The 11,633-nt window shown below is 50.8% G+C and overlaps 1 protein-coding gene across 2 annotated transcripts in view; it reads left to right on the top strand.

The window, feature by feature from the left end:
- Positions 1-166: 166 nt before the first annotated feature.
- Positions 167-11,633, top strand: part of ABLIM3 (actin binding LIM protein family member 3) — a 107,122-nt gene continuing 95,655 nt past the window's right edge. The window contains exons 1-2 of one of the 2 annotated variants that reach the window (XM_040630433.1): positions 167-305; positions 665-764. In XM_040630433.1, coding sequence (XP_040486367.1) covers positions 752-764 — 13 coding nt within the window. In that variant the 5' untranslated portion in view covers positions 167-305; positions 665-751. The remainder of the gene's footprint in view (positions 306-664; positions 765-11,633) is intronic. The other variant, XM_040630432.1, reaches the window with a different exon arrangement.

The following is an 11,633-nucleotide window of genomic DNA, read 5'->3' as shown; positions in this document are numbered from 1 at the left end:
GCCCCCCCCCCCCCCCGCCGGCCCCAGGGCGCAAGGGACCCCTCCATCCCGCCATCACATCCCCAGGGCCCCGGTAGAAGCCCGGCGGGGCGGGGCCTGGCCACGCGCCGGCGCGTCCAGCAGGTGGCGGCAGCGAGCGGCCGCACCCCCCGCGCTGCCACCCCGCGAGCCCGCATCATGGATGTCGAGCTCTCCTATTTCGCTTTGCTCGCCTTGGAATTCGAGACTCCAGACGAGGACCAGGATTCATGAGCCGGTCGCAGGGGCCCAGGCAGGGGCCTCTGGCTCCCGACGCTGGCCGAGAGGTGGGTCCCGGGGCGGTGGCTGCTCCCGAGGCCGGGCGGGGACGCGCTGCCCCCGCCCTGCCTCCCCGTGGTCCACACCCCCTTTGGGCTCCGGAGCCGCAGGGCTGGAGTAGTCGGGGGTGCGCGCGGGCCGGCGCTGCCAGCCCCGCTTCTGCCCGGCACCGGGGTCCGAGGGGCAGCGGGACCCCGCGCGCGTGTCCTCCCGCCACCGCCGCCTCCTCCCTGCTCTCACCTGCGCTTGTTAGTCCACTCGCCTTCAAGGCCAGTGGCTGCAGCCCAGACTGCCGAGGGGGACGGCAGAGGGAGAGAGAGCACCTGAGGATACAGAGCTGGCACTGGACTGCCTTTTCACCCCCCAGGTGATGAGTGAGGTCGGAAGATCGCAAGATTTAAAAAGCAACCGGGTCCTCCGTGTTGAATGAAAGACCCAGTGCAAAGGCATCACCATGAACACGAGCAGTAAGTGGGTCCTCCTCTCCTTTGCCATGGGAACAGGGTGGGGGCGGGAGGTGCAGGAGCCTGCGCTGGGGCTGTCTGGAAGGAAGAAGGAAGCCTGGCATCGGGGTGGACACATGGCCCCCAGACTCCTTCTGGTCCTCTCCGTGCTCCCCAGAAGAGGAATGTGGGTCCGGCTTTTCATGAGAATGTTGCTCATGTTTTACTGGCAGCGGCACTTGCCTCTGCGGGGAAGGCTGCTTGTCTCCTTCTAGCAATGCCTGGGAAGGCCTAGGAAGCACTAACGAACGTGGCCATTGTCTGACTGTGGGGGCTCTGAGGAGACCTCCGTGCACACAGCTGCAAAGCCATGGAGGGCCTGACTTGTCCTGAAGCTGGGAGGAGCAAGGGAGGCTGGCCCTGGGGCTGGTGGTGGGTGGATGTGGGCAGGCAGTGGGCTGGGAACGAGCAGTTTGATAAACAAATCACCAGGAAGCCACCTTTGGGTCTGGAGATTGTGAAATGTCCTGCTCCTGGGCCTGCAGCCCCATGGGCCTGGGGCTGATTTGTCCACACACCTACAGGCTGTGTAGCCATCCTGAGAAGAGAGGAAAGGGACAAGCCCCTTGGCCAAGATTGCTAACATGCCAGAGGCAGCAACTGCTTTGCAGAGATAGGACCAGACATTTTGCTACTGGGCTGGGCCTCAGCTGCTGAGAAATGCAAGTAGAAATACAAGGAGGCCCCGGCCGTTTCTCTTCAGTGTAGTCCCTTTGACCACGGGTACCCACTGTGACCGCCACCCTGGACAGGAGGTCTGGGTTCAAGTGGTCCCCCTCCGGCCTCCTCATCAGCTCAGCTTGTCTGGGTCCTTCCAGTAGCAGGTGGGATTGTTGAAGCAGAGAACCTGAAGAACATTTGGTTCCCTGGGTCTGCGACTTTCCCATCAGTCTCCTCTCTGGATCCCAGATTGCTGATCTGTAAAATAAGAAGGGTTGAATCTAAATCTGTAAGTTTCTTCTTAAAAAGCTAGAGCTGAACAGTGAGGCCAGAAAAATCAGTACCTTCTGAGGCTGTGTCCAGAGCAAAGCCACTGTTTCTCCACCCTCCCTCCATTTCAAGGCTGTTGGCATGGAGGGGAGGAAAACAAAGCAAAAGCCAGGGAGATGGAAATGAAATATATTTATTTACTATGTATTTGTATGACTCATCTCTCTGCTGTCTTCCTTTGTGCATTACATAGCTCTGCTAAGCAAGTGTGGCTGAACTCCCTCTGCCTCTTCCAGCCAAAGAATTTTGCCTCTTGATTTTGACAGTCAGGAACGGTGCTTTGGCTTCATACCAGGCTCCAGAAAAGAGCAAAATTCTGTAGACCTGATCACCTCAGTGAGCCACATGTTTGCCTTTGCGTGCTTTCAGAGAAGTAAAGATGTGAGTTGCCTGTCACTTCTCGCTATCTCTAGGGGAAAGATGTATTTTATGGGAGTCCTTTCTCACTGAATGATAGGAGAGAAAGATGGCTCATCTATTTTTCAAGAAACTAAGAGATAAGTTCACAAGCAGCTGGCCCTGCCCTTTTCTCTTGTCCCTTTAGCAACACTGAATATTCCTAAAAGAAGGAAACAGCTTTTACTTTTTTTTTTAAAGAAATAACAACCAATAGAGTTGAATACCACAGAAGATGAGGACTAACAAAAATGCTATTCCAGCCTCATATACTTTTTTTAAGTAGGAAGAGTGTGTTTATTTTCCAGGAGTAGTGGAAGATAAACAGAGTAGAATGACCTGGGCAGCCGCTGAGGTCCCCATGAGAAGTGCTTCTCTAAGGGCTACCCCAGGGAACACTTGGGCCACTCGTGCTCAGGGCTCGGGGGAGGGGCTCCATCATCCCTGAGGCTGCCCCCCACCCCGAGAGTCTGCAAATGGAGAGAAGAGAAATCAGACCTCACGTGAGTGAAGCAATGACAAGGTCATAAGGATATAGGGACCTTGGGGTGGCAGGAGGTCCTGGAGGTGACCTGATGTAAGCACAAAGCTCTCCCCTTTGGGGTGTGAAATTCTTACTTAATCCTCATGCCTGAAACTGAACCTAAGAAACAGCCTTCCTCAGTTTTCCTCTCCCTTCCATGTATTGGGTCCTCACCCTCCACCGGTCACTGTGCTCGCTATCACACCTGTATGGTCTCCCCAGTTGTCACCCCCAGCCTAGGAGACGGCGTTACCACTCCAGTTTCGTGGATGACACCTTGTAGCTAATAATATCCACTAACTTCTTCAAGCGGTCAGCTGTTGGGTTATGAAACGCATTGCGTTTTGACAGTGTCACCGTTCCTGATCAGTGGTTCAGACGGCACCACCAACGTGGGGGCAAAGCATGAGAGGATGATGAAGTGACACTCACTTCATCTGGGCAAGAGGACTTCGGGGCTGAGGTCTCGGGGCAGCGTGTGAGAGCTCATAGAGTCGGGCTCCGGGCTCAGCCGGCCCCAGGTTCAGGTCCTCGTCTTTCACTTGCTAGCCATGCGGTCTTCGGCATGGTTGTCTCGCCTGCAAAATGGGGGTGACGGGATGCGCTTCATGTGGAATGGAGAGAAATATGGACACAGCATGCCAAATACAGAGTGTGGTGCCCGGGCCACAGCTGGCCCCGTGTCAGCAATGGTGGTCAGGCTGTTCTCACCACCACTGTGGTCATCACGGTGGTTGTCGTTGTGGACTCTGTGTCATCAGCCAGCAGATCCCTCAGCCTCTCAGATGTCACACCGTGGTCATAAATCGAGGATACCACAAGTGTGATTTTTGAGGCTTGGGCGGGATCAGGAGAAAATGCTTTGTACACAGACGCGAATTGTCTTTATTCATAAAGGAGACCCGCGTGGCTCGGATGGGACACCAGGGGAGAGCTCCGTCAGCCACTCCTCAGTGCGCTTCTAGTGTCCTTGGAATCCTTTCCTCCAAAATCTAGCTGAGCTGCGGTACACAGCAGGGCAGGAGCTTGAGAGGAAGGGGTAATTCTGGGATGAGGGAGTCGGGTGGGGGCACCGACGAGGCAGAAGGCCCTCCAGGCCCCGCAGCCAAGGGAATGTCCCCCCTGAGGTATGCTGCCCTGGTGCCCTGGCTCTGTTCCTTCAGAGCCCTGTCTGTCATCCCTCGCTCGTCCCTGTGACCGCTGGCAACTTTCCCGAACCCGCGCAGCAAGGAAGGAGCTGACCCCAGACCCATCCCGTTCACACGGTCCCTGGAGCCACAGAGGCACTGCCATCTAATGGGCAACAATAAATTGTTAGGCAACAGGGGCTCATTGGGTTTTCCCTGTCCGTGTCTCCTGTTCCCAGGTTGGCCCTGGGAGTTCCCAAGCCCTTGGTCCAAAGCCGGGGGAAATTGAGTTTACCCCAGGCTCCAGAAGCCCCGAGCGCCAGGGTCGATGCTGCGTCCCATAAATGCCATTCTCCTCACGTGGGTCCGAACTCCCAGAGCTCCTGCAAGTGGTGGCTTTCCTACGCACAGAGCTCAGCACCAGCCCCTCCTCCAGGGTGCAGAGCGTCACGCGCACCATGCACCACAGTGCCAAGAGCCATCCTCCTTCATTTCATTGGCTCTTCCTGTCCTCTGACCCTTTCCATGGGCTCTGTCGTGGACTGGCATGCCAAAAGGTTACTGTTCTGGAGTAGGCTGTTTTGCTAAAGAGAGCATCGAAGGGTCCTATCACCCTTATCATGAGATAAGCAGACACCATTCTGGGGCTGTAAGAACCGGGGCTCGGGGGTACGGATTCCTGAGTTCAAATGCAAGATCTGTGATGTACTCCGTGATCTTGGACCTGAAAGCTCACGTCTTTGAGCCTGAATTTTATCACGTATAGAATGCGAACAATAATACCAAAGTGCAGGGTTGTCGTGAGGATGAGGAGAAATCACGTGAGCTCACTGGCCTCGGGTCCCAGGGGATGGAGTTGAATCTGAAGTTGAATTGGCCATAGAGCAAAGCTCTGGAATGATAGGATCAGAAGAACCAAACGCTCTGGTTGAAAATGAGCATGCTTTGCTGTTGTTGAAGCTGGCACGAGGTTCTGTTCATAAGAAAGCCCTAGCTTCCTGAAGGAGACCTTTGGGAAGATTATTAACCCGGTATTGTATAGGGCATGGGTTGAAAAGGGCAAAACGGAAAGGTAGGATCCTAGCTAGCAACAATCATCCTGGTTCAGAAAAGGTCTGAAGGCCATGATTTTGGTGGTTGTGGGAATAAAAATCAGGGGAAAATCTTTTAGAAAATAAAATCTGCGTGGCCTCGCAGCGGTTGGATTATAGGATAAAAGAAGGGGAGGAGTCTATCAGTTAGGGTCCTGGCAGGGAACACATGGGCAGTTTGAAGGGAGTTCAACAGAAGGAGTCTTTGCAAGTGTGTGAGAAGGGGTAGAGAAACAAACAGGAAGCTAGGACGGCCCAGTACTAGAAGGCTGGTAACTGCCTGGCCTCCCTCTCCTCCCTCCCCCCATCTCCTACTGTGCTCCCCATTGGCCCAAGCCAACCAGGGGCCAGAGGGCAAGGAAGGCGTTGATGGGCCCATAACATTCAGCCTCGAAGGGCACAGTGCAGAATAGAGAAGGCAGCAGACTGGGTGTGGAGGCACATGGGAGCTCAGAACTGAAGATACCCAGCACAAGGAACAAGATGACCGTGCTCTGCCAGGTCAGGAACTCCCAGAGTCCTTTACGAGAAGGGTCCATTACAAACACAAACTTGGTAGGCTACCCTCTAAAGCAATTTTACATTTGCAAAGTTTAGATAAAATAGAGATGACTGTATACTTTATAAGGGTGGAGATTTTTTTTTTTTTAAACCGGGCTTCCCAAATGAATGAAGCAATTGTTGACAAATGAGTCCTGGAAGCTAGGAGCGGGGTTGAGGAATAACGTAAGAAACAATTTTAAAACCATCCAAACTGAGGGCGCCTCGGCGGCTTAGTCGGTTAAGCGTCTGCCTTCGGTCCAGGTCATGATCCCAGGGTCCTTGGATGGACCCCCACATCGGGCTCCCTGCTCTGCAGGGAGTCTGCTTCTCCCTCTGCCCCTCCTCCCACTCATTCTCTCAATCTCTCTCTCTCAAATAAATAAATAAAATCTTAAAAAAAAAAAAGCCATCCAAAATGAGTATAACACATCTCTGAAATTCACAATGTGATTTCAAGAGTATTTGTAGTGAACAAAAGAAGTGATATCAATTCTGAGCCCCGCTTTCCTATCTGGCAAAGGCTTTATCTTGCGGAGATAACATCTGGTGTAGTGAATGGTCAACCACTGGCAGACCCCCAACAGTGGCCAGATACCATTGTACAAGAACAGAAAACAACCTGGAGTGTGTAAGCACCTCTGACTTTTTGAGTAATTCACCAGTTCAATTGTTCTGCTTTAGCCCTTAAGGGCACAGACTGGAACTTACCCTTTACTTGCTGTGTGTCCTAGAGCAAGTCACTACCTTCTCTGTACCTCACTTCCTCATCTGACCACAGGGGAGCTCGTGATAGTGGCTGTCTTGTAGAGCTAGTGCAAAGAATACGTGAGCCAGTAGTTGTGAATTGCTTCAAACACTGCCTGGCCTGTCGCAAGTGTTTATAAAACGAATGAAAACAGTGTGTATTAGTTTGCTGGAGCTGCCAGAACAAAGTAGCCACAGGTGGGGGCTTAAACAACGGAAGTGTATTGTCTCACAGTTCTGGAGGCTCAAAGTCCAAAATCAGGGTGTCCGCAGGATTGGGTCCTTCTGAGAGCCATGGAGACTATCTGTTCCAGCCTCTGTCCTTGGTTGTGGATGGCTGTCTTCCACCTGTGCCCCTTCTTCTGTGTGTCTCTGTGTCCAAATTTCCCCTTTGATAAGGACACCAGTCATATTGGATTGGGGCCCATTCTAATGACCTCACTGTAACTTGCTTACCTTCGTAAGGACCGCATCTCCAGATAAGGTCACATTCTGGGGAGCTGGGGTTAGGACTCTAACATATGAATACAATCCATAACGGTGTTTGTTACATAAATGACTCATCAAGAAGATTTTTCTGGGGGTTGGTTTCCCCTGAATATCAGCCACGCCCCAGGGCTAGTGAAGGATGCTGACCTCTGACCAGCAGGGATGGAGCCGCTCCTTGAAGACCTGAAGGGTAGTGCTCCCACGTAGGAAGTCCCCAGCAGGGAGGACTGTGGTGGCTTAGTATTCCACACTCAGTCCATCTGCAGAAAACGCAACTCCCTCTCCACCCCCATCCAGGTCATTATGCACAACAGTAGCATCTCGATGGTGGAACAGAATTTATATTGGTATTGGTTTTCAATCTGCCTCGTTCCTGGGAATGTCCAACATGGGGAATAAGAATTGGATTGTTCATTTGTTCACTCAACAAATATTTACGGACCACCAACTCTGCACCAGGCATGATGCTAGGGACACAGCAGTAAATATAACAAGCGTGGCTCTTGTCTTTGTGGGTCATACGGGCCCTGAAAAACAGGCCACCTGGTGACGAGCATGATAGGACATGTTTTATTTGCCCTACATGAGGTTTTTAATGAATTTGAATTATTTGCCAACGGTGAGAAATTGGGAAATTGAGATAAAAAAAATTGGGATTTCTAGCTTCTCTTCAAAAGGGGGGGGTGCCTGGGTGGCTCAGTCGGTTAAGCGTCTGCCCTCGGGTCAGGTCATGATCCCAGAGTCCCGGGATGGAGCCCTGCCTTGGGAATCCCTGCTCAGCAGGGAGTCTGCTTCTCCCTCTTCCTCTGCCCCTTCCCCCCTGCTCATATTCTCTCTCTCCCTAATAAAGAAATTAATAAATAATCTTAAAAAGGGGGGTGGGGAGCGGGGGAAGATCTTGCATCCCAGCCCCTGTTTTCCTGCATGACGACAGCAATAGGACTGCCTGCTTTCCATGGGGCACGTACTGGTCTCTAGGCTGCCTGCTTGCCACCCTGTCCTCTCAAATTGCACAAGGACAGCTTTGTGTTTTTATGTTCCCTTGCCACTGTAGGCATTTTAATTTTTAACCCCTAGTCTAGTAGATAATCAATATAACATCAAACATGGAGAAGTGTGTGTTCAGCCAGGATTGCAGGAACGGCAGCATATCTGCTCATTTTTACTGGAGAAAGTTCTGTCTAGAGTTTGCCACTGATTAACACCACCATGCTATTAAAGTCGTCTTGAAGTGAGCAAAATCCTGCTGCATAAATAAGGATTTCCCCAGCTGACCCATTCCCAGAAGGGTGATGTCATATCCTGTCCGATACAGTTGGGCAAACATGTCCTGCCCCTGTCTCCTAGAGGTCAGTTTTGTTTCCAAGAGAACCCAGTAGTAGGGGGTGGGGCACAGACCAAAGGAAGGCTATTCTGGAGAACTGATCCCAGCTCTGGGTACTTTTTCCAGACCAAAGGAAGGCACCATGAAAGGCTGAACTGTTCCAGAGATTGTTCTGACCTGTGGGGCAGGCCTGGTCCATCTGGGGACAATTGTCAACAGCATGAGTTCTGTGTCGGTAAGGTCAGTGTATCCCAGCTACAGAGCAATTACTGTAAGGTAGTCACTGAACTTGACCCCAGACAGCACTGATCCCATATGGCTCTTCAAGACTTCTTCTCTGTCGGTATGAGGTTCTCCTGCTTGAGAAAGAAAGGTACGAGTAAGTGGATAATGCCAACATCATTTCTGCAGTTGAGAGCAGATTTTTCTTCATTCTTCTAGAAGAAATAGGGTAGCAAATAACTCATAGAAAGCAAAGCACAGTGCCTAGCCCACCGTGGGTACTCAAAAGATAATTTGATGAATTCATTTGTTCGTGAAAAGCCTGCCCTCTGTCTTTAGGATAAAGAGCTCTCTACTGAGCTCTAGGTTCATCTTTCTGACCATCTGCTAAGTTGCCCACTTGGACATTCCAAGGTACTTCAAATTCAACCAAAAATTTAATAAATTCATTCTCTGTAAGAGAAAAAAAGAGAAAAACTTCTTCAACTCTATGGTCCCAGTTGATTGCTGGAACAGTCACCGAAGTTAGTCATTCGAAAGTAGTCCTCGTCAACATTTCCCTCTCCTTCAGGTGTCTGTGTTCAGTCTGTGTCCGCCTCTGGTCACTCCAACCTCCCACTGGACCTCTTCTACTCCTCAGCTCCCATCACTTCCCTTTGTTCATGACACCAGGCATGGTGGCCACCGGAGTAAAAGGTTGGGGGAGGGGATGAGTCGATCCCAAGTTCAGTAGGAGGCAGTGGAGCAATGTGGGCTGCTGGGCGACACGATTCTAGGCTCATGGACAGAAGGAGGTCATAGCATCGCTCCGCAGACCCCTGCTGAGGCTGCATCTGAAGCATGGCATTCGGGGCAGGCAATCAGGCAGAGCACGGCCAGGAAAGGGTGGCAGAAGGGCAGAGAGAGGGCGTGGAAGGAGCAAGAGGGAGACGCCAGAGTCAGCCCCACACCTTGGATGATCCTTGACGATTTCACACAGTGTTGCTGGAATGTGCCCTGCAACCCAGAAGTCTCTAGCTTCTTATCCAAGTTTATCACCAGCCAGACAAGGGGTCCAGACAGGCTGTACTTGGCAGTCCCCGTTGCTCCCAGTTCTCCTGCAATGGCCCCCACCCCCTCTCCTGGCAGAATTCCACTCTCTTCTGCCTGTATCATTTCCAGACCTCCTTCCTCGCATCTGCTTAATTTTGTGCAAAGTGCAGGTCTTTCTCCGTGGGCTGTTATCTCTTGCCCTCACCAGCACCAGCAGGGCCAATGAAACGACTGCTTTGTGATAGTCTGTCTAACGACACAGTGGATCTATTTTAAGCACCCGAAGCACACTCCACCGAGTGCGAATCTTCCCGCAGCGAGCTGCTCTCAGCATGTAGGAGCAGAGGCAGCCCGAGGTCTGCTCCTGCTTTTTGAAATCTGGGGAAACAGCCCAGGGATCCAGACCCTGCCTGTGTAAGGATGATCTAAGGCAACCGTAAAATGAGATATTTTTACGGTCAGCATGAGTTATTCTGGAAGGAGAATTGCCTGTGATGCCAGCATTATATGGGGCAGGCACCTCAAGGGAACAAAAAGCCCTCTTTCAAGGGCCAGAGACAGAGCCTGGACCCATTACGTGTAGGGAGAAGGGGCCTAGGAAGGCAGCATTTCAGGAACAAAGAGAAGCCCAACCCCCATCACAGATTTCTTAGCCTCAGACCACTTTTTTATCCTCCTCTTAATAAAGAGACGTTCTTTCCCAGCTATAGCCTTTCCGAGTGCAAATGTTTTACATATATTATTTAGTTAATCCTCGCAACGATCCTCCCTGAGCCTTCCCTGTATTCTGTACCTAAGACAGGTCCCTGTGTTATGTTGGCTCTCGCCATCCTCCACAGAACTTTCCACAGCCAGTAAATGCTTCGTCCATGAGCATGTCTCCTTGATTTCTGTCTCTTATTCTCCTTTGACAGTAAGCTGCATGATGACTGTGTGACAAGCTTGTCTGTTTTGTTCAGTGCCTGGTCCTCCAGACTCATCACAGTGCTTGACCCAGAGGGGTGAGGGCGAAGAATGGCTCACGTTTGTTGAGCATTTACTATGTACCGGGCACAGTGCTAACTAAGCTCTTCGCAGACATAAACTCACTTAACCCTCACGAGAGTTGTAGGAGATAGGTACCAACAGTACCCTCATTTTCCAAAGAAGGAAACCGAGGCTCAAGGCCCAGGTCATTGGCCCCAAATGTCACATTGAATAGTAGTGAGGAAGAGCTGCCCAGCATCACTCATCAGCTGGGAAATGCAAATCAGAACCACAATGAGCTGTCGCCTCACACCTGTCACAACACTAGTACCAAAAAGACAAAAGGGAACAAGTATTGGTGAAGATGTGGAGAGAAGGGAACACTCATGCACCGTTGGGGGGAATGTGCACTGGTGCGGCCGCTGCAGAAAAGAGTGTGTAGGTCCCTCACTAGCTAAAATAGAGATGCCGTTTGATCCAGTCATTCCACTGCTGGGTGTTTACCCAAAGAAAATGAAAACACAATTTGAAAAGATCCATGAGCCCCTATGTTTATTGAAGCATTAATTATAATAGCCAAGATGTGGAAGCAGCCTAAATGTCCACTGAGAGATGAATGGATAAAAAAGATGTGTCATATATACATATATACTTATGATGGAATATTACTCAGCCATAAAAAAGAATGTGATCTTGTCATTTGCAACAACATAGACTGACCTACAGGGTAGGCGACCCTAAGTGAAATAAGTCAGACAGAGAAGGATAAATGCCATATAATTTATTTATATGTGGCATCTAAAGAAACAAAAACAAACATTTAAAAAGCAGAAACGGTCCCATAGATACAGGGAATATACAGGTGGTTCCCAGAGAGGAGGGGTGTTGGGGGATGAGCAAAATGGGTGAAGGGGAGTGGGAGAGTGGGAGGCACAGGCTTCCAGTGATGCAATGAGTAGGTCACGGGGATGAACGGCACAGCATAGGGAATGTGGCCAAGGATACTGGAATAGCGGTGTGTGGGGACAGATGGGAGCTACACTTGGGCTGAGCAGGCGTAAGGTATAGAGTTGCTGAATCACTATGTTGCACGCCTGAGACTGATGTAACATTGTGTGTCAACTATACTTTAATAGAAAAAAATAAGTCATAAAACCTTGAATGAATATGTGAACGGACGGATTTAATGAGGAATATTTAATACCCCATTTTGCATGAAAGGGAAATGAGGTTCAAAGGCGAAGTCACGTGGCCACCCTCACACGAGCTAGGAAGTATAGGGCAGGTGTTTGAAACCATGTCCATCTGACCCTGATCTTCTTTCACTCCTTCCTGCTTCCTCCTTTTGACCATCTTTCCACATTTTACACTACTGAGCATCACAGG

The sequence above is a fragment of the Ursus maritimus genome, unplaced genomic scaffold, assembly GCF_017311325.1.
Source record: "Ursus maritimus isolate PB19 unplaced genomic scaffold, ASM1731132v1 scaffold_15, whole genome shotgun sequence".
Taxonomy (NCBI): domain Eukaryota; kingdom Metazoa; phylum Chordata; class Mammalia; order Carnivora; family Ursidae; genus Ursus; species Ursus maritimus.
Note: the sequence above shows the minus strand (reverse complement) of the source record. Positions and strands in the feature narration are given on the sequence as shown.